General features: G+C 46.9%; 1 protein-coding gene and 1 long non-coding RNA gene across 2 annotated transcripts; one reads left to right on the top strand and one right to left on the bottom strand.

Annotated features, from left to right (window-relative positions):
* Positions 1–63: 63 nt before the first annotated feature.
* On the bottom strand, positions 64–22,313 carry ALLC (allantoicase). The gene is made up of 11 exons (XM_010956934.3): positions 20,920–22,313; positions 19,650–19,700; positions 17,954–18,041; positions 17,320–17,445; positions 16,089–16,168; positions 15,068–15,200; positions 5,879–6,034; positions 5,398–5,471; positions 4,292–4,400; positions 1,078–1,202; positions 64–403 (listed from the first exon to the last, which is right to left on the bottom strand). The coding sequence occupies exons 1-11, from the start codon at positions 21,007–21,009 to the stop codon at positions 197–199; spliced, it is 1,239 nt and encodes a 412-aa protein (XP_010955236.2). The 5' UTR covers positions 21,010–22,313; the 3' UTR covers positions 64–196.
* LOC123617399 (uncharacterized) lies at positions 17,935–20,974 on the top strand. The gene is made up of 3 exons (XR_006725523.2): positions 17,935–19,849; positions 19,987–20,131; positions 20,840–20,974. It is a non-coding gene; the product is annotated as an uncharacterized LOC123617399 (long non-coding RNA).
* Positions 22,314–22,967: the final 654 nt, after the last annotated feature.

Below are 22,967 nucleotides of genomic sequence, written 5' to 3'. Positions count from 1 at the left end.
CAATTTTTGAACCGCTACGCCCTTCACAGCGACACTACACACAGGTACTAGGGTGTGAAAGTGATTACTTTATTAAATCACCAGGAATTCTGTTGATCGTCACAAGGTTAGTTGCTAGGAACTTCTAGGGGTTGGGTGTTGAAAACACTTGGAGAGCAGGACTGAGCGTCGTGGAGCCACCACGGTTCGGTGTGGGCTACAGGTTGGACCTGAAGCCCGCCTTAACCGAGAACCTCATCGCGGGTTTCTCCCGCGGCCGGAGGAGGCAGATGGAGCTGGGGAAGCCCCTGAGCCGCAGGCGGCTCACGCCCCCATCCGGGGTGATGGTGAACCTCACGTGGGTGATGACATCCTGCAGCTCCGGCGTGAGGCTGTCCAACAGGTGGGTCTCGTCCGGGTTCAGCTGGAAGAGAGGCAGCCGGAGAGGCCCCTGTAATAGCCAGAAGGGCTGACTTGCCCAGCACAACCCATCGACTTGGACTTAGGGGGCTTAAACGGTGAAAATGACTATTGAGTGATGATAATTTGGCTTACCGCAGAGATCTGTTAATAGGGAACGGATTCCCGAATGAGACTGACACGACGCTGGCTGGTTTTAATAGTTAATTAAGTGGACAAACTGATGAGAAAGCAAAAGGAGGGCATGTGGGTGTCTCCCGGAGGCCATCACCCGCTGTTAGAAGGGAGCAGCCCTCACCCCATCTCTGACCGGAAAATGACCTCTTCCCTCCTATTTGATCAAAGAAGGCATTTCTGGGATGTCTCAGTGTCCCTCCCACAGATGGGCACACCCTTGGAGCTTTGCATATCTAGCTGCCCTTCCTAAAAAGGTAATATACTGGAGAAGCACTTTTCCTGTATGTATCCTTTGCACTTGATAGTTTAAAACAATATTTGATTGTTAGATGTGCCAAGGTGTGAGAACACAGCCTGTCCTTTCATTATATAAATGCTCAGATACGGTTTTTTAAAGCTCATTTGTTCTACTGTTAAACTGAGCAGAAGTTTTGGAGTTGAAATGTGCTCTGAGTGACGTGGCCTGCCTGGCTCCCCAGGTGGGTAGGATGCCACGCTAACCTTTGTGACCAGAAGCAGGGGTTTCCACTTGTGGCCGGGGAGATCCCAGTTCTGCCTGACCATGTCTTCTTCCTCCTGGGTCGTCAGGATGCAGCCGTCCAGCTTACAGCTGTCGGGAGAATTGCCTAGTGGAACAGAATCAACAGTGACTTTCTCCACTCCGTCTGCACTTAGAGCAGTTTGGTTTATAGACCATCATCCTGGATCAAAAACCCAGCACAGAACAAATCAAGGTTCTTTCAAAACAAAAGCAAAAGAATGAAGTACATGAGAGGAGGAAAGTACCGGGTGTGTGGCGGAGTGGGACCGCCTTGCGAAACCAACGAGTGTGTGCTCTTCAGAGGAACCAGGAAGGCCTGACAAACGTCCATGGGCTGGTGCATTTGAGTTTGAGTGTGTGGCATTTTACTTTGAAAGGTGAGCGTATCTGCTAAGCTTCCTAGATTGCACATTTCACGACTCGCCTCCTTCTCTGTAGCTCATCTGAAATCATTATGAAGCTGGAAAATATCTTCCTTACGGCATCACAGAATAGAATAGGATCGTGGAATCACAGAGTACACCACACGCCCTGTATTTGAGGGTTTCTAAGTGCTCTTTTGGTGAAAATATATGGTCCTGAGTTGTCTCTTGTCTTTGGAATTTCACCGGCATTATGGGCCCAGTGGGCTGAGACGAGTTTGGTGGATGCTCCCCCACTCTTTGTGGGGAGAACTTCTATAGGGGTCCCCAAGACTTGAAGATCAACAGAGGAGGAGCTCCTGGTCAAGAAGTCTGGCAGAGGGGGGTGCTCATTGAACACTGGTCTCCAAGGTGGGGGAGCACACTCCTGGAGTGCCATGGAAACCCAAAGGACGCAGAAAGAGAGCATCAGGATGACTGTGTCTGTTTCTGTCACACATGCACACACGTGAGTGTGTGTGTATAGCAAGCCAGGCATATTTGACATCGTAACAGGATACTGGCACATTCCCTCATCCCCATGACTGTCATCACGTGGTGATGGAGAGACCTAAGGGCCACCAGCAGTATAGCTATGGCATATTCCATATTGCAATTCAGGGTCCCTGGTTACAGGGATTTACCTGGTTTTGACTGAACCAGCCCTCACAAAAATAAACAAGTGGTTTTAAACTATCTGTAGGGAACCATGGTTTAAAGATACTGCTAGAAAACAAAACAAAACGACAACCTGCAGAACGGGAGAAAATTTTTGCAAAAGATGGAACCGACAAAGGCTTGATCTCCAGAATATATAAGCAGCTCATACGACTTAAGAAAAAAGCAAACAACCCCATCCAAAAATGGGCAGAACACCTAAACAAGCAATTCTTCAAGGAAGACATACAAATGATCAATAGGCACATGAAAAAATGCTCAATATCACTAATTATCAGAGAAATGCAGATCAAAACTACAATGAGGTATCACCTCACACCAGTCAGTATGTCCATCATTCAAAAGTCCACAAATGACAAATGTTGGAGAGGCTGTGGAGAAAAGGGAACCCTCTTACACTGCTGGTGGGAATGCAGTTTGGTGCTGCCACTGTGGAAAACAGTATGGAGATTCCCCAAAAGACTAGGAATAGACTTACCATATGACCCAGGAATCCCGCTCCTGGGCATATATCCAGAAGGAACCCTACTTTAAAATGACACCTGCACCCCAATGTTCATAGCAGCACTATTTACAATAGCCAAGACATGGAAACAGCCTAAATGTCCATCAACAGATGACTGGATAAAGAAGATGTGGTATATTTATACAATGGAATACTATTCAGCCATAAAAACCAACAACATAATGCCATTTGCAGCAACATGGATGTCCCTGGAGAATGTCATTCTAAGTGAAGTAAGCCAGAAAGAGAAAGAAAAATACCACATGAGATCACTCATAAGTGGAATCTAAAAAAAAAGAAAGAAAGAAAAAGACAAATGAACATAAATACAAAACAGAAAAAGACTCATAGACATAGAATACAAACTTGTGGTTGCCAAGGGGGCGGGGGTGGGAAGGGACAGACTGGGAATTCAAAATTTGTAGATACTGACAGGCATATGCAGAATAGATAAACAAGATTATACTGCATAGCACAGGGAAATATATACAAGATCCTGTGGTAGCTCACGGCGAAAAAAAACATGACAATGAATATATGTTCAGTTCATGTAGAACTGAAAAATTGTGCTCTATGTTGGAAATTGACACAACATTGTAAACTGACTATAACTCAATTTAAAAAAAAAAAAAGATACTGCTAGAGATGCAAGCATCCAAGAACAACAAGAAAATAGCAGAGCTGACGTTTTTCTTGACCTTCAAGATGCAAGGTCATCAGCTGTGCTGAGCCATGAAAACAGTGACCCGCTGATCAGATCCAAAACACTGTCTTCCAGGTGGAAGTCTCCATCATCAAGACTTCTTGAAGTGATTTACATCCACTGCCACTGATGACGACCTGCCCCTTAAACATACACTGCGCCTTGATGAAACAGTTCATAACTGAGGTCATAATGACTCGTAAGACACTTAAAAATCAGGCGTCCGATATACGGCTATAAACTGCCGTATTTATTCAAAGACGGCCCAGCAATCACGAGACACGCAATCCAGTGCTTATCAAAATTTCACCTAACAATTGTGAAAGTTTAGAAACCTCTTCTGAACTTTCTCAATATAATGACACACGTATCTATTTCATAAGAAAGTAAATATGGAATATCGAGGGTACTTGTCCAAATATATGTGTGTGTGTATATATATACATATATATATATATATATATTTTTTTTTTTTACCAATGGAAGTGCACAATTTTAAAAATGTGTAGATCACCGCCCTCAAAGTCCAGCCTGGAGAAGAAATGGTCACCAGTCTGCTTGGGACCCCCTTCCCCATGAGAAGATACCCCCGTCCAGTTCTTTCTAATCAGGGAACATTTCATAGGCTTTTCCCAAACGGAACTCAGGGCCCCCGTGGTAAGAGCCTTACAGCATCATAGACGCTCACAGGACTTGTGTGGTCGTTAGCTCAACTCTGATGTCTTCACAAAGAGGGAGACAGAACAGAAAGAGGTAAAGTAACGTGCTCGAAACCGCACAGCTGGCGAGTGGAAAGCCAGGTCCACAGCCCGCGGTCCCAACCCCACCCCTGCTGCAGCTCGGTTTCTTTGTAACCAGCACACCGATTACAATGGTGTCACATTTACCTTTGAAATGTTTCGTATCGATTTCAATTTGAGTTATTATTCCAGGATGGGCCAGTCGGAAAACTGCCCACTCACAACCCGGCACCAGAAGGACACCATTCTCATCACTCTGGATTCAGAAAGGAAAAGAAACATATAAGCCAGCTTGGTTTCAAGACATCAGTCCTAAAACCAGCAGGTGAAAATGTTGGCATGTGCTTGTCACTTCTTACATAAAAGAGTGTTTCTTATGACCTGATTGGTAAATTGCTTCTCCTGTAAAGTGCCCCTTTCCATCCCTCTGTAAATGCCTCTTGCCAACTCACGTGTTTTTATCTGACACTTTGTAAAGGTTTCTAAATTTCTGATCGCATTTTTCTACGTCAGTTGTAAGTTTAGGTAGGATGCTGTACCCAAAAGGATCTTTCTCTAACCCAGCCCATAGCTCCTCTGGTCAGTCTGTTTTGACCTTTCAAAGTAGGTATGTTTTGGTCAAATCTATACCAACATATGATCTGCCTTCAAACACTAGTTTACAGCAAGCAGAGTTTGCTCATTTATATCCGGAAGCTTTGGGTGACATGCAGACTAAGCCAAGAAAGGGATATTTCTGACTATGTTTGCAGTGGGGTGAGATATACAAATTGAAAGGTCTTTTCTTTCCTTTTTTACTTCCTCGTCTCAAGTTAGTTCTTGGCCAAAGTAAACAGCTGAGCCCCCGCTTAGAGTTCCCTGTCCCAAGTTCACGTAAGTCTCATCCAGGGACACCCAGATATTAAAAATGATGAAATGGCAGTTTTTTCCTCCAGATCAACCAATACATTTATTCATGGGTTTTATATCATTAAATTGTAGATATTCTTGTTTCTTTATTTGAAGAAACAGAGGGGTAATTCCAGCAATGTGATAGCATAGCCGCCAACAACCAGCCTGGCCTCCGGGCCTTTACATCTAGCCTGGCCCTGCTATTACGATGACACAGTAGGAAGCCTGGAAAATGTGGAAAATAAGCAGTAAGAAAACTGCTGAAGGGGTTTTTAAAGTAAGAATTTCCTTGACATCAAAGTAAAAAACAAACACTCGTCACTTTTCAGGATGCGTTAAGCCGCAGTGTTTTCCCGCCTCACCTCCAGGACGGGCGGCCTGTCCAGCCTCCGGGCGGTCTCCCAGCCGTCGGCCATGGACTTGGCCTGGCCCACTCCTGCCAGAAACAACACAGTTTAACAGGCTACCACACAGTCATCCCATTTTATTGAAATGCGAGAATGAGTGCACTGGTGTGGTTCAGCGCCAGCCCCCCGGCACCCGAGCACTGCTACGTAAATTACCTCCACAGAAGCTAATGCTTCAGTAAATTCACCTACAACCAGAGGGTTAGTGAATTTTACTTCTCCTTCTATCACAACTGCTTAAGCCAAAATTAGGAAGGAAGATTGCTGTTGACTTACTTCAGGCTGTAAAGGCATTAAATCCTGTGTGTGGATGGTTGGCCTCATCCACCCTCATGCTTTGAGCTGGCTCCTCCCTCAGAAGTAATTCATGCCATATCGGGGCATTTAAAGCAGTGCCGAGATGTCCCAAATAAAAGCCAGCTCCTAGAGCACTCACCTATTATGTTGTTTGGGTGCCCAAAATGTGCATTGCTGAATCCTACACAGGCACCCCCGTAAGCAATGGTCACGAGGTCTGACAGCTCTGTGGGATCACTCGCGGTCCAGTCTTTCTGTCCAGTACCGTATACCCTAAGGCGTGCAATTCCACCATCTGAAAAGAAAAAGTGCCTCAGTTATTCCTACTTGGAAAAGAGGCTGTTTGCAGATCATAAACTGCAGAGCTCTCCACACCTGCCTGCTCACCAAGCCTGCTGCCCCAGGGCCTTTGCACTTGCCATCCCCTTGTCCTGGGACAGCTTTTCCAGCTCTCCAAAAAGACTACTGGTTGTTCTTAGGTCTCAGCTTAAGTGTTGTGGCCTCAGGAAGGCCTTCCCTCTCTCTTTGAAGCCCTCTCCTTCCAACCCCACCTGGCCCCTGTCTGATTGCCCAGGTTAAATTTATCATCTACTTCTGCTTACTTACTCCACTGCACAAGTCACAGTCTGAAATTGTCTTGTTCTTTCTTTAAGTCCCAGAAAACGTCAGTCTCCCAAAACCAGAATATAAAATCTCTGAAGGCCGGAAGAGCTGCCTATCTTGTTTGCTTCTGTGTGGCACGTAGTTGGTGCTCACAGTTTTAGTTGAATTAATAACTCCAGGAAAGCCAAAATACAGTTGGGAAATTCACCACAGATATACTCTTTGGTGCCAGAGCTCAGCATTGCTAAATCCCACACCAACTCATACAAGAGCCTTACGTTTTTATTTTTACAACAACACATTGCCTTGCAATGCAGTTGAGATTACTGAAGATATATTCACAAAATCAAATCACTGCTGAGACCCACAGCAGCCTGAGATCAGGTCTACAGAGCAGAGAACAGCTACCAAGATCAGTTCACATTATCTAATCCTAATAAAGTGAAAGTTTTATTTGTTTAAGTATCACTTCCTAGAAGGTAGAAGCCAAGCTTTTTTATGTAGATGCTCAAAAGCGTTCATCAGAGTATTCTACTGAAACCAAGCCTTATCTATTTGTATATGAAAAATACGGTGATACTGAGTGGATCTGAAAAAATTTCAGTAGAACAGTGGAAGTCTTGATACATACAGTAAATAAAACCAGACTGTGCTGGCATAAAACCCAAGATACTATGCTAGCGGGAGTAGGTCAGCAGGAGGCAGACCACGAGAACACGACTCCGGCTCACTGACTTTGTGATCTGCCTTCATGGTACAGGACATGTGTGTCTGTTAACGTAGTGCTGATTTTACATTAAAAATAAATAAAATTCTTCTCTTCTTTACAGAATTAATATCCAGCCTCACTTTTAATCAAAACTATCACGGAGTATTAGAAACGCCTCTGGATACTTTGAGAGAGCCTCAATAAAGCGACCCCGGGAGGAGGGCGTAGCTCACGTGGTAGAGTGCATGCTTAGCACGCAGGAGGTCCTGGGTTCAATCCCCAGCACCTCCTCTAAAAATAGTGATAATAATAATCTATAAATAAACCTAATTACTTACCCCTAGGGGAAAAAAATTTTTTTTTTTTACTTTTTAAAACATAAAAAATAAAATAAATAAATAAATAAATAAAGCAACCCCGCCCCCACCCCCGGGTGTCCTGTCGGGTTCTCCTACTGCGTCCTTTGCCCTTCAATCTTGCATCCAGGTGGAGCCTTCGCAGAGCAGCTGAAGACGCAGCCGGAGGCAGGGAGAAGTCAGCATGCACACCCTGCCCGCCCCTCCCCTTCCCTCGAGGCTGGCCGGTCACAGACCAGCTTTCATGTGTGCAGGAAACCGCACGATCCCATCCACAAAGCAGGGCCCCCACCTGCCACTTTTTCAGACCCGCTCTCACCTCCTAAGTTCTGAATAAACTGGGTTAAACATGTGAAGTTGCTGTGTCAATAGCCCAGAAATTGCCAAATAGACAAGTCCTAGAGCACTGCCTGAGTACTTTTGTTATAACACCTGTCACTGTTTTGCAGTGTTTTGCTTACTTGTGCACCGCCCCTCCCCACCTGGGTCATTCACTTCACAAGGGCAAGGACTCCATCAAGTCAGTCCAACAAAGGATGCTTTCTGAGCATCTGCTCCGTTCCCCAGGCCAGGCTGGGTGCTGGGCGTGAATAGGTGACAACCCAGACGTGACCCCTGTCTTCAGGCAGCTTACGTTCTGTTAGCTCTGCCCTGCTCATCACCTGGGAAGTGACTATACAGCCAGTGCTCAGGCCCTCGATCGAGGCAGCTACTAAGTGTTGAATTAACAAATGGGGAAAGTCCTGAATCTCTCTTGTTGGCTTTGCCCATTCAGTTGCTTTCACTGGTTTTAGAGCAGATGGTTTCAATGAGCAATCACTGTCACTGACCGTGTTCAGATCTCTACATGTCGGTGTTTTACTTTAAAGCATGATAACCAAAAACCTGCTGCATCTAAAGTGAGGGTCAGTGACAAGGGACTAATTTCCAAAATATACAAACAGCTCATACAGCTTAATATCAATAAAACAAGCAACTCAACCAAAAAGTGGGCAGACCTAAATAGACAGCTCTCCAAAGAAGGCATCCAGCTGGCCAACAAGCGCATGAAAAGATGCTCAACATTGCTAAATGCTAGAGAAATGCAAATCAAAACTACAAGGAGGTATCACCTCACACCAGCCAGAACGGCCATCATTAAAAAGCCCACAAACGATAAATGCTGGGGAGGGTGTGGAGAGAAAGGAACCCTCCTACACTGCTGGTGGGAATGCAAATCGGTTCAGCCACCATGGAAGACAGTATGGAGGTTCCTTAAAAAACTAAAAATAAACTTAGCATATGATCCAGCAATCCCACTCCTGGGCATATATCTGGAGAAAAATATAATTCAGAAAGATACATGCACCCCAGTGTTCATAGCAGCACTATTTACAGTAGCCAAGACATGGAAACAACCTAAATGTCAATCGACAGATGACTGGATTAAAAAATTATGGTATATTTATACAATTGAATATTACTCAGCAATAAAAAAGAGAATAAAATAATGCCATTGCAGCAACACGTATGGACCTGGAGATCATCATTCTAAATAAAGTAAGCCAGGAAGAGAAAGAAAAATACCATATGATACCGTTTATACGTGGAATCTTAAAAAAAAAAAAAAAAGACACAAGTGGACTTATTTACAAAACAGAACAGACTCACAGACATAAAGAACAAACTTAGAGTTACCGGGGAGAAAAGGGGTGGCAAGGGATAAACTGGGAGTTCAAAATTTGCACCTGTTGGAGAGTGATGGCAATGTGAGCTATCTTGATGGTGGTGATGGTTTCTTGGGTGTCTACATCTATCAAAATTCATCAAATTGTACATCTGAAATATGTGCAATTTACTACTGAGATTATACTGCAATGAAGTTGTTTTTTAAAAAATTTGTAAGTAAAGTGGGGGGTCAGGAGATCCACTTCCAGCATGAAGGCATGTGAAGCTGTGCTGACCCACTCCCCAGTCAGGCTGGTGATGATTAGGAAGGGAAAAAACAACCACTGGAATAGCCTGTGGAAACAGTCCTAAGGCACACAGCAAATGAAGCCACATTGATTCAAAAAAATCTACCAAAGCTCAGCAAGGCCAGGGAGAGTCTGTGGTATCTGAAGCAGGCACCTGCGCCCCCTCGTCCCCACTCAGTGAGGGCGCAGCCAGGAACGCAGGGCCGGCCCCCCGCTCTCAGTCCTGGGCCTTCTTCCCAGGGGGGCTGGGACATCAGTGTTTCTCATGCTGCCCCACCTGTCTGCTGGGAGGCTAAGTCCCAGGTGAGTGCGGCTGAGAAGAGGGGGTGCCTTCCTGTCACCCAGCCCCCACTCAGGAGATGGGGTCTCTACCCTGCACACAGCCCCCCTGAGATGCTGGGGCCATGTCACAAGGCAGACAAGCCAAGACGAGCTGAGGCTGCTGCCCCCTCCACTGAGCACCCAGCTCCTAAAGCAGGGCCATCACTCAGAAAGGCACCACTGTCCCCACCCCCAGCTCCAGAGCCAGGGCTCAGAGGTCCAGGAGAAGTGGGTCATGGAACAGAGCGCTCCAGGTGTCTTCCCAGTAAATGGGCTTCACGTGCAACAGAGAATGGAGCCATTCAAGCCTAAGGGCGCTCCCAGAAACAATGGGAGTTGTGGGGAAAAGCTATTAAGAGGACACTGAGACTAGTCGACTCATTTGGGACGTCTGTAAACTTAACACTGCAGCACAAACTGTAAGCCAGACAGTCGGCTAGAAAGAACAGGGAAGGAGCTCAAAGAAGCCCTTGTGGGATCAGAACGAACCTCAAACACTGACCTCAAAAACGATCACCTCAAAGAAACCCAGATTTAGTTGGATTGGTATGTGGAGCAATTTACGCCCAGGGCATTGTTGGAAAAATAGAGCAATCGGATGGCAATTAGTGGAGCTAATTGTGGACGTGGTCAGGGAAGGGGACAGTCAAAGAGCGCTCTGCCACAGCTGCCGTCTCAGGGCAGACCCAGGGCTGTGCCCCGCAAGGGGCAGCACCAGAAGCTTCACACCGTGAGGCTGAAACAGACTTCACTGAAGTGATGCAGCCAGTGGCCGAACACGAGAAAACAAAGAGCACCTGTGAAGGTGACTGTGTATTATCGTAAGGGACAGTGGAAACGCATATTTCCTGCCCCTTCTTCTGTTAAGTGAAAAAAAAAGAAAAGCAATAGTATAAAATAATATGTATACACCGTGTGCTGGGCTTTTGATATACAGAAGTATCATCTGTGTTTAATATATTCACCAGTAACATTACAAAGGAGGTCGCTGGGAGCACAGCTGATTGGGCCAAAGAAAATGACTACATATGGCAGCTTAAACCCACAGGAAAAAATGAATAAAGCCAGAAATGACAAATAGGAAGGTTAATATAACAAACCTTAAATGGAAATGGAAAAATCAGATCATGCAAACAGCAACCACAATAAGCTAGAGTGGCTTTACTGATGACAGACAAAATTAACTTTAAAACAAATATATCACTAGAGATGAGGAGGGACATTTTATGATGAGAAAAGTGTCAATCCATCAGGAAAACATAATTATAAATATATTTGCACCTAATAACATAGCACCGAAATCATAAAGGAAAAAACTGACAGAAGTGAAAGGAAAAATAGACAAATCAACAATGATCTTTGGAGAGTTCAATACTCCACTTTCAATAATGGACAGAAAAACTAGAAAAAAGATCAGCAAGGAAATAGAAGGCTTGAGCAACACTATAAACCAGCTGTACCTCGCTGACCTATAAAACACTTCACCCAACAAATGCATAATACAAATTCTTCTCAAGTGCACATGGAACATTTTCCAAAATAAGCCATATGTGAGGTTATAAAGCAAATGGGTTGAAATAATACAAAGTGTACTCTCCAATCACATGAAAAGAAATTAGAAATCAATGAGAAGGAAATTTGGGAAGCTCACAAATACATGAAAAGTAAAGAACACACTCTAAACTACTGGGTCAAAGAAGAAATCAAAATGTGAAATAGAAAATGCTTGTAAATGAATGACAATGAAAGCACAACATTCCAAAACTTAAGGTATGCAGTGACTCGTGCTTAAAGGGAAATTTATAGCTATAAATACCCATGTTGAAAAATAAGAACCTCCCGCTAATGACACTGGAGAAGAAAGCAAACTAAACCTGAAACAAGCAGAAGGAAGGAAATAATAAAGATTAGAGTAGAAATTAAAGACAGAGAGAGTATCAGTGAAGCTGAAATCTGGTTTTTTGAAGAGAGTAACAAAATTAACAAACTTTTAGGTAGATTTGCCAAGAAAAAGAGAGAAAAAAGTCAAATTACTAAAATCAGAAATGTAAGAGAAGACATTACTACTGACCTTACAGGAAAAGAAAAGGATTATAAAAGTGCAGTTATATGCCAATAAAATTAGATAACTTAAGATGAGATGGACAAATTCCTGGAAGACACAGGCTAACGAAAATGATTCAAGAAGAAATAGACCATCTGAATAGACCAATGTCAACTAAATAAATTGAACTAGTAAGCAAATATGTGTGTATATATACACATATACATTTATATATATCAATTTTTCACAAAATCTTCCAAAAAATATAACAGGTGGGAACACCTCCCAACTCATTGCATGAGGCCAATATTACTCTGATACCAAAACCAAAGACATCACAAGAAAAGAAGACTACAGGCAAACAGCTTTTATGAATACGGACATGGAAACCCTCCACAAAGCACGTGCAAACCAAATCCAGCAACACGTCACAAAATATGACACACCGTGACCAAGTCCAACACCTGAAAATCAGTCAATGTCATACCCTTTGCTCACAGAATAGAAGATTCTGTATTAAGCCACATGACACTCTCACAAAGAAAAAAAATTAACAAAATCCAGCACCTTTTCATGATAAACACATTCAACAAACAAGGAATAGAAGGGAATTTTCACAATCTGATAAAAGGCCTCTACGAAATCCACAGCTAACATCGTATTTAATTGTGAAAGACTGCTTTTCCTCCAAGATTAGGAACAAGACCAGGATTCTGCTCTTGCCTCTTCTATTCAACATCGCACTGGAGATTTTAAGACAGAGAGAAAGAGAGAGATGGAGGGATAGAGATATGGAAACATGGAGAGATGGAGACAGCTGGCTGGCATCCAGATTGGGAAGGAAGGAATAAAACTATCTCCATGAACAGATAATGTGATCTTGTACATAGAAACCCCAAGGACTCACTAAAAATCCATTAGTACTAATAAACAAGTTCAGCAAAGTTGTAGGACACAAGATTAATATTCAAAAATCAGTTGTACTTCTATACTCTTAAAATGGACAATCCAAAACAAAATTAAGAAAATAATTCCATTTACAATAGTATCAAAAACAATAAAAGATGGAGGAATTAATTTAACAAAGAGGTACAATATGTATACTCGGACAACTATAAAATATTGTTGAAAGAAATTAAAGGAAATGTAAATAAGTGGGAAAACATGCCTTTGGAAGACTCAACATTTTTAAACCAGCAATGCTCCCCAAATTGGTCTACAGAGTCAATGCAATCTCTATCAGAATCCCAGCTGGCTTCTTTGTAGAAACTTAAGCTGATTCTGAAATGTGGAATTGCATATGAAATTGTACAGGACTCCAAATAACCCCCCCCCCAAAAAAAAACCTTTCAAAGGAACACATTTGGAAGACACACTTTCTGATTTCCAAACTTACTACAAAACAACACTAATCAAAACAGTGTAGGACTAGCATAAAGATAAATACAAAAAAATTGAGAGTCCAGAGATAAACCCATATATCTATATAGGTCAGCTAATTTTTCACAAGTACACCAAAATCATTCAACTAGGATAGAAAATCCTTTCCCAAAAAGAAAAAAAGGTTCTTGGACAACTGATCTCCACATGCAAAATAATGAAGTTGAAACCTTACCTTACACCATATACAAGAATTAGCTCAAAATTAATCAAAGGCCTAAATCTAAGAGCTAAAAATGATAAAACTCTTAGGAAAAATATAGGGGTAATTCTTCATGACCTCAGATTTGACAATGATTTTCTAGATATGGCTTCAAAAGCATGAGCAACAAAAGGAAAAAACACATAGTTGAACTTCATCAAAATTAAGAACTATTGTGCTTCAAGAAATCCCCCAGAGAAAGTGAAAAGACATCGCACAGGATGGAAGAAATTACTTGCAAATCCTAGCTCTGATAAAGGATTTGTATCTAGGCTGTATAAAGAACCCTTCAACTCAGTAATAACAGGCTAATAATAAAATAGTAAAGTTGGATTTCACCCAGTTTAATAATGGGCAAAAAACCTGAATAAACATTTTTCCAAAGAAAATATGTGTATGGCCAGGTAAGCCACTGGAAAGATGTTCATCCCAGTCGTCAGGGAAATGCCAATCAGGGCCGCAGTGAGACCCCACTGCACACGCTCCGGGGTGGCTGTGATCAGACAGCCCGACCGCACGTGCTGGGCGGATGCGGAGGAGCCGGGACCTTCCCTCAGACAGTGCCGGGGGACTGTGAAACGGTGCGGCCATTTTGGAAAACGGTCTGATGATTCCTTAAATAATTTAAAACATGGAGTTATCGTGTGACCCAAGAATTCCAATCCTAGGGAAATACCCTGATGAAAACCGTGTGTCCACACAGAAACTTGTACAGGAATGTTTATGCCAGCATTACTCATAAGTAGCCAACAGGTGCAAACAGTTCAAATGCCTATCAGCTGATGAACAGACCCACATGCAGTCCATCCACGCAACGGAATGTTATCCAGCCATAAAAAGAAATGAAGTGCTGGCAGGCTACCGCGTGGATGAGCCTTGAACACATGATGCTCAGCGAAAGAAGCCGGTCCCCAGAGACCCTTTAGACACAATCTCCAGGGCAGTCCGATCCGCCAGGACAGGAAGCAGAGCTCGCTCGCTCCAGCAGCATGCACACTAGGACTGGCAGGGTGCAGAGAAAGGCGGCGTGGCCCCGGCAAGGGTGACGCACAAATGCGTGAAGTGGTCCTTATTTTGTGCCCTTCCCCATGTTTTGACACCCTTTGCTGATCAGCCCCCACCCCCGCCAAAAAGAAAAAAAAAAAGACAGAAAGCGGATTCGCGGTTGCTCAGGGCTGAGGGCTGACAGCTAAAGGGGATCCGCTTTCCTTCCGAGGTGATAAAAACGGCGCAAAGCTGACTGTGGTGACAGCCACATGTACACTACACATTTGCATGGACTTTAAACCATATGCTTACATATACTATAAACCATAGAATTGAACACTTCAAATGAGTGAATTACATACTGTACAAATTACAATAAAGCTGTTAAATAAAGCAAAATGCGGGTCATTTGTACACAGCACTTCAACTGCCAATAAGGCTGCGAAACAGAAATTGTTAAGAGCTATCCGACCTGATTCAACTTAGTTCCATCAAGTCCTAATTTACTGAATAGTTTTTCACTAACTATCTATGGGATGGAGGCATTAAAACAAGAATTCCTTGGAGCACAGAGAGGGCAAATTATAATCCTGAAACACTGAAGAGACCAGTGACCGGGAAGGAAAGGCTGGCTTCACTTTCGTTTTCTAAAACTTGCCAGATGTAAGTCAGGAAGCCATAGCCCTGGAGACGGCCCCACGTCATAGTTACCCGGGAAGATGTTGAGTCGGACGTGAGTCCACCTCTGCTGGGAACTGACCGGAAAGTAGTTGTGGCTGGAAGCCGGAGTTCCTGGTTTAAGCTCTGTCATGGGAACCAAGTGATTCCAGTCGCTGGACTTCAGCTGGCAAAAAAGATAAAACCGTGAGTGACGGCTCTAGAGAACAAAGAGTTCTCTCATCCTAGTGCCTGTGTGGGGCTTCCGGGGCAGAAGCACTTTGGGATAAAAATTAACGATGGATGCCTAGTGGAACTTTTCACTGAAAACACTGCTAAGGATCAGGTCCCAGGGGTAATAAACAGAATAAAGGCCTGGGCTGGTTTGTTTGTTTTTTCCATCCTGATCAAAATAGCCTCTGGGTGGTGTTGGCAGGGGATGGGCAGGGATGGGCAGGGATGAACCTCGAGATTCCTCCACCTTGAGGATTCCTAGAAAGAGGAAGCCACACTGATGGTGTGAGCCTTCCAGTAAAAACCAGGCTGCTCCCACAGACCGTGGCGTACCTTGGTCAGCCTGAACCTTGCAACAGTTTTCTCTGGAAGGGCCCGCTGGCTTTTGCTGTTTTTTATTCCCTGTCTGCCGTGGATCAACTTTTGTAAAACACACCACCAATTAATTCCCAGACCAACTTTGACAACCAAGACTGTACCAAAAACACAAGCCAAACTGTTTATTGAATTCAGCAGACATAAAGTTACTTTGTCAAATTGCTATAGAAAGTACTTAAACCATCAATTTCTGTCTTTATCTCACTGGCTAACATTTTACAGACGGGTCGGGCGAGCAGCCGCCTCCCAGGAGAAGCACTGCCAGGACCTGGCTGGGGTGGTGGCGGTCCCTTGGACACGGGTTGCACCACCCACTGGGGAAACACCTGCACCGTCACACAGGCACATACACACGAGTGAGCTGTGCTGGGCCTCGGGTCCCAGAGAACCACCGTGCACAGCCGGGCGAGCAGGGCTGTGCTAACCCCCAAGACAAGACCTCGTTCTTTGCGGGACATCGTACCTCAGCAATGGCTTCAAACTCCTCAGGGGTGGCCGCAGCTCCCGTCCTGACTTCTCGTTGAGGGATTTCTGGTTGTTTATCTGCAGTTAGAGTGACTATTAGGGTTACGGTTTGCGTTCAAGATCAAAGAAATATCCCCTCTCAGTGGGTTGTACAGTGATTTTCGTTTTGCCAACTAGCACCAAAGATACCGTTTCTCAAGTCAGAGCATCAGGTGATTAAAGTAACAGACACGTGTGTTCAAGTTCCTCAGTATTTAAACTAACTTCAAAAGTGGTGCCGAACCTCCGCTTGTCAGATTAAATGCGGTTTCCAAGTTCAGTCAGACCTCAGCAGATTTATCACATGACCAGAATCTTCAAAAACATGGATGAATAAAGTTCTGGAATATTGTAAGTCAGTTCCAGAAACACTCCTTCCACCAATGGCATCCTTAGAATTGGAACTTGGGTGACTCAGAAGTTGAAGCCCTTGTGGACAGGTTACTGAGAGAATCTCACTCATTATCACCGGTCCTTTCCCACCTTTAAGAGAGCATCTCTCCCACCGTCAGGTGACCTTTCAGGGTCCCCAGATCTTTCTGGAGGAGGAACCACTCACTCCCACAGAGCCTCGGCCAGTGCTGTGCACAGAGTGCTGTCAGGATAAGTTCCCCAGCTGACCCGACTTTTCTTCCCTAAATACGTGCATAGACATGCACATAATGGTATGGTGTTTCTAAAAATATCAACTCTGAGACCAGCATCAGGTGATGCCGAGTTAAGAACTTTAGGATTCGTACAGCGCAGCCGTCCAGGATGCAGGAAGGACGCTTTCTGGGACCCTGGTAGTTGCCGCATTGCTAGGCAGACTCGGCAGTTGAAGGGGGAGCTGGCCACTGGCCCCACAGCTGACTCAGACCTGCTCCACCTCATCCAGCACCTCTGGGCAGCCCCTCCCCACCACCCTCCCCAGCAACCTGCTCACCCAACCTCATGATCACGTGAGGGTGCACCCCGGGGTGAGGCCTGCAGAGAGTGGGGATAATGACGGCTAAATCGGGTCAAAAAATGTTGTCAAGCTAACAGTCAAGAATCACAGAGCGCCCTGCTGGGAATCTGCCTCGTGAAGCTCCATGGCAGGAAGGGGACAGGTCACTGAGCCTGGCGGGGTGGGAAGGGCACACTCAGGCCAGGCAGGTGTGCCCCCAGGCCCCACAACGCGCATTCGGGGTTCAGGGTTTCCCAGGCACCTTCTTCGTAGTTTGCTGCCTGAATCGACACTCGAGGGGCGTGATCTCCCACGAAGTAAGAAGTGTCCACATTGAAGCCCCGGATGAGCCCCTGAACTCCCAGCCTGATGACGCACCAGTCGTGACCTGGAGATGTAAACCGCAGGGCAGCCCTTCAGACAGCGCGGCAGATCCAGCCCGAGACCGGACAAAACCGAGACGAAACGGACCCCACAGGAAAAGGCTCGCAGCCAAGTCCTCAGCCGCGCCTTCAAGGCCTCCCACAGGGTGGCCCCACGCGGCTGCTCCCCCCACGTATCCTCAGTTCTAATCAGACCAGAAACGTGCACAGGCCTTGGCTTCAATGACACCCGTTCTGATCCTAGACTGACTGCTTCCCGGGGGCGTCTTGGGTGAATTGCCTGCCCTCTCTGAGCCTCACGTCTTCAACTGCAAATCAGGGCCTCCTGCTAAAAACTAACCCCAAGGAGTGGGGAGGGTCTGGCTCGGGTAGAGCACGTGCTTAGCCTGCGCGAGGTCCTGGGTTCAACCCCCAGAAGCTCCACCAAAAGAACAGACCCCAAACGTACTCTGCTTTCCCGCAGCCCTGTTTCTAAACTTCGCCGTGTGAGTAAACGAGCCGTCGGCTCCTCACCTGGGCTCCTCTTCCTTCTGGTCTGCCATCCGTCCCCCCACCTCCCGAACTCGGTGTCCGCGTGCTCTTTAAAGCGTGGGCTGTCCCTCTGAAGCAAAGAGGTGCGACACGTGCAAGGTTAACATTCACGCGAGAGCCTGGGCTTCCAGCCAATGAACTTCGGCCCCAAAGGGACAGATGGACCGACGGCGCAGACAGGGACCCTGGGGGAGTCCTAAGCTGGCCTGCAGTGTCTCCCCACCTTCACGCACAGGTAACCCACACCAGTCAGGCGGTGCCTCCTTATCTTTGCAGCTCACACAGTTAGCCCCCGACCGCAGTAAGTAAAACCACGCCACAATTCACTCCACGGGGCCCACAAACAGGGCGACTCCCACCCGCCACCCAGGCACCTCCGGCAAGGCCATCGGAACCAAGTGAGAAAGAAGAGTTGGGTTTCCAAAGCCGCCCGAGAAGACGGCTTAACAAGGAATCCAGCCCGCGTCACAGGAAGAGCAGGCTGGACGCTGGGACCAGCTGAGCGCTCGGCCCCGCCCGGAGCCGCCCCGCCCGCCCTGCGCTCTGACGTGGCACAGGCCGGCATGCGCTCGGCCCAGCGCCTCACGGGACCTGAGACAAACGCTGAGTCCCCGCGGCTTCACCTGAGGACGGGGGTGGTGAGCACATCCCTCAAGCTGGTTACAAAGCTGAAATAATCCTTGTGAATAGTGCAGACTCTGAGAAGTCGTTCTGGGCTGGGGGCGGGGGCCGGGAATGGGGCGTGTCTCCTTTTCCCATCGGGTCAGGTGCAAGCAGGAGCTGGTGCTTCCGCTCAGGGAAACCTGCCCAGCGGGTGGACGCGGGGGTCGGCTTTTTCCCCTCCAAACGACATTGGAATGAGAATTTTCTGCCTATCTCTGCGTAACAGGGGCAAACACTTTGAATCTGGGGAACAGCGAAGTCAAGGTGTGCAGGCGTTTAAATTCTTCAGAGAGAGACACACCGTGACTCGTAAGAGCTCTGACACTGGCTGTGTGATCCAGAACAAGCTCAGCAACATCTCTGTTCCTTGTTTTATTATCATTTTCCCCGAGGAGTGAGTTCGCCTGTGCGAGGGGTCCTCAGAGGGTCACACTTCAGCGTGCCCCGGGGCTGGCCAGGTCCTGACCAGGAGGAGCAAGGGCTCCACCAGGGAGGCCAGCGGGCCAGGGCGCAGCGGGGGCCGGAGCCCGGGCGGTGTCCCCCACACGCCGGGCGCCGACCGCGGGCCCCGGGGCTCACCGCAGCTCACGGGACAGCGCACGCTTGTCTCACCGGTGGGGCGGGCGGCTGGACTCCGGCGGGGCTCCGGGTCTTCCCTAGGTGTGTCAGTATTTTGTGTTTTTCATAAGCATGTTCTACAGTTTTTATAACTAGACAGGCAAAATGTTTTTTTAAAATTCAAGATGTGCACCACTTTTCTCCCCAACACGGATGACGATTGCCACGTGGGACAGAGAGCAACCCTGTGATTCCCCCAGACTCCGTGTCAGGTCCCTCTCTGTCCCTGCCGTGAGTGGAGGCTGATTTCTACACGTTTCTACAGTTCTAATACGCTAACTCACTCGTTCACATCTCGTGGCTCCCACCCCAAGTACAGGGGCAGGTGCTCATTAAGACGGCTGCATAGATCGCCCCCCACCCCACACTGTGCATCACAGAAGCCGATTTACAGTACCTTTATCAGGTTTTCTGCAGGAGCAAAAAAGTCATCTGTTGCAAATAAAATCTGGACAGGTGAAGAAGTAAAGATAAAATAACCGTAAATTAAAACCATTTTATTTCATTCCCTAGTGAAGCATTCAGAGATGCAGTAAAAAGAAGATGTGGAGCTGCCCAGGGGGAGAGGAACCAGAGGCAGTGAAGCCACGATGCTGTGTAAGTGTTCGGCTGCCCTGCCCGCCTCCCCCTTAATCTTTCCTTCACATCCTTTTCTCTTAATCCCCTTTGCCATGTGGATGCAAAAGTTCTAACTTCTGACACTTGGAAAGAAAATAAACCAACTTCTTTTCTAGAACCGAGGGCACTGGACTTTGTGAATCTTTCATAAACAAAGCAGTGGCCAAAAAAGTCCCACCTGCGGCTCAGCCACCAGGGACGCCCTGCAGGTGGGGTGGCCCAGAGATGCGTTAACCAAAGCAGGACATTTCTGAGAGGGAGGTGGGTAATACTAATTACACCAACAGGTCACCCCATCCACCTGGGCCCAGGGACAGCTGCCCTCTGCAGGGACAGCGTGCTCCGGGCTCTGACCCCGGCCCAGAACTTAAATTTACGGGAGAACCTGGCCGTCCTGGAGCCTCCGCTGTCTGGGTGGCCGAATCCCTCCCCTGCCCCTTCAGCCTCTCCTTGGCAGCGTCCCCGAGCGCACAGGGGGCTTCTCCTAGCCTCTCCAGGCTCGGGCTCGCCATGCCCCCAGAAGACTCCCTTCCCCACGAACCTCCCCTCGCCCCTCGGCCTCGCCAGCTCCCCCCACCCCCGCCTGAGGTGTCCTCTGAGCATCACTTCCCTGCGTGACCCCCCCCCCCCGCCCCAGCAGGTGTGCCCCGCGGTGCCCTGTCCTGCCCTGACGCCAGCCTGGCCCAGCCGTCTCCTGGCAGAGCGCAGGGCCTTCCCTCTGCGCCTGGCCTCTCACCTCTGCACATCGCACTCTGTCCAGTTCCCCAGGGGATCCCCTTCCCAAGCGTGACCGATACGCTGAGAACACGCGCAGAGGGACGGGGAATTCCTTCCACAGGCGCAAAATGTCCTTTTGTTTTAAACTTAAGGCAGTGCCGCCCTTGCTCCTAACTGTCACCAATTCAGGAGGTTCTTTGGAAGCCTTTTGTGAGTGGCTTTCCTTGGGGGGCCCGATTCTTGCTGTTCCAGCCGGGGTCCCTGCCGTGGTGAGCTGGCGCCGTGGTGTGGGCGCGTGGAGTCCCTGTTGCTGCCGTGAGAGACCCACTTACCGTTCCTCCTACTAACTCAGACGCCATGTCAGTCAGCTGGGTGAAGTGCGGAGGCCCGGCCTGCTTCCCTTCCCGGGGAGAATCAGCCATGCTCCCTGCAACGAGACGGCGGGTGCGGTCAGCCTCCGGGGGCAGAGCCCTGCCGGCCACAGCCGCCCCGCCCCGGAGCCCGCGGTGCCCCCGTTCCCACCCTTTCTCCCTACCCTTCACGGCGGATAGAGACAACAACAGAAAAAGTGGTGTCTCAGACTATGCTATGTTCCCACCAGCAACGTGCGAGGGCTCCCATCTCCCACATCCTCGCCAGCAGCTGGTGGTGTCCGTCTGGTTTAACGGCCTTCCCGTGGGTGTGCGCCGGGGTCTCACTGCGACTTTAAGCTGCATTCCCCTCATGGCTAATGACGTGGAGTACATTTTTGTGTGCTTATTAGCCATTTGTGTATCTTCTTCAATGCAATGCCTATTCAAATATTTTGCCCTATTTTTAATTAAATTTTCTGGTATTTAAAAAATAATCAAAATGGTCTTATACTTTGACAACAGGAAACTATTACGTAGCCTGGATAAAATTCAAATCTGTATAATTTGAGACTTTTTCAGCTAAGATAATTAATGCTTTCCATTCATGTGGTATGGTTTGCTTAAAACAGATGAAGATTGGGTTTGACAATAAAAGTGTATAAAGGGGAAAAAAAACGTTACCTCAGGGAGGTGGGTGTAACTGAGTGGTAGAGCAGTTGCTTACCAAGCACGAGGTCCTGGGTTCAGTCCACAGCACCTCCACTCACAAAGCAAATACAGTAAAATAAAAAATGGTATCTCCTGACCCAAGAATCCCACTCCTGGGCATCTATCCAGAAGGAACCCTACTTCAGGATGACACCTGCACCCCAATGTTCATAGCAGCACTGTTTACAACAGCCAAGACATGGAAACAGCCTAAATGTCCATCAACGGATGACTGGATAAAGAAGATGTGGTACATTTATACAATGGAATATTACTCAGCCATAAAAACCGACAACATAATGTCATTTGCAGAAACATGGATGTTCCTGGAGAATGTCGTTCTAAGTGAAGTAAGCCAGAAAGAGAAAGAAAAATACCACATGAGATTGCTCATATGTGGAATATAAAAACAAACAAACAAAACAAAAAAAAAAAACAAAGTATAAACACAAAACAGAAATAGACTCATAGACATAGAATACAAACTTGTGGTTGCTAAGGGGGCGGAGGGTAGGAAGGGATAGACGGGATTTCAAAATTATAGAATAGATAAATAAGATTATACTGTACAGCACAGGGAAATATACACAAAATCTTATGGTAGCTCACATAGAAAAAATGTGACAATGAATATATATATGTTCATGTATAACTGAAAAGTTGTGCTCTACACTGGAATTTGACAGAACATTGTAAAATGATTATAAATTAATAAAAAATGTTTTAAAAAATGGTATATCCTTCAGAGTTATTCTTACTCAAAAGAAGAAACACAAATGGTCATTGGACAATGGAAGAACTTCCCTCTCCCTTGAAATCACAAGAATATGATTAATGATAAAACGACTTTCTCCCTGTGAAATGGACACTGTTTTTAAACAGCAGGCGCCACATGGTTTGCTCTAGGGAATGTGCGTGGGAACAATCTCCGGGGAAAGAAGTGGGAACAGCTGTGAACCGGGCAGGGAGCCCGGCAGCTCTCCCACAGTCCCCCGCCCCCGGACGTCCCCAGGCGGGAGGGTCCCTGCCCTCCACGCCTCTACCCTTGGCCCCCATGATCTCAGCCAGTCTCCTGGCTCCTAACATCGTCCGCACGCCACTTCTCCCGAATGCACATCACCTCCTGGACTTCCACCTGCCAGCTCCAAATACCTCCCTCTGGGTGTGCAGCCTTCTTGGTGCCGGCCAGTCCTGCCCTCGGCTCCCCACCCCCTACCATCCCCACACCCACCACGCCCGCCTGCGTCCACCCCATCCCCGCCAGGGGCGCTCCTGTCCTCCCAGCCCCTCCAGCAGAAACCGTGGCGTCGTCTTCCATT

The sequence above is a fragment of the Camelus bactrianus genome, chromosome 15 (genome assembly GCF_048773025.1).
Source record: "Camelus bactrianus isolate YW-2024 breed Bactrian camel chromosome 15, ASM4877302v1, whole genome shotgun sequence".
Taxonomy (NCBI): domain Eukaryota; kingdom Metazoa; phylum Chordata; class Mammalia; order Artiodactyla; family Camelidae; genus Camelus; species Camelus bactrianus.
Note: the sequence above shows the minus strand (reverse complement) of the source record. Positions and strands in the feature narration are given on the sequence as shown.

Bases quoted from the DNA above. Each gene is read 5' to 3' on its own strand.
- ALLC (XM_010956934.3), bottom strand. From the start codon at position 21,009: ATGGCTGATTCTCCCCGGGAAGGGAAGCAGGCCGGGCCTCCGCACTTC. The intron at 19,701-20,919 runs GTAAGTGGGTCT...TCACCTGTCCAG, and splicing joins CTGAGTTAGTAGGAGGAACG to ATTTTATTTGCAACAGATGA. The intron at 4,401-5,397 runs GTGAGGCGGGAA...TTCTGAATCCAG, and splicing joins ACAGGCCGCCCGTCCTGGAG to AGTGATGAGAATGGTGTCCT.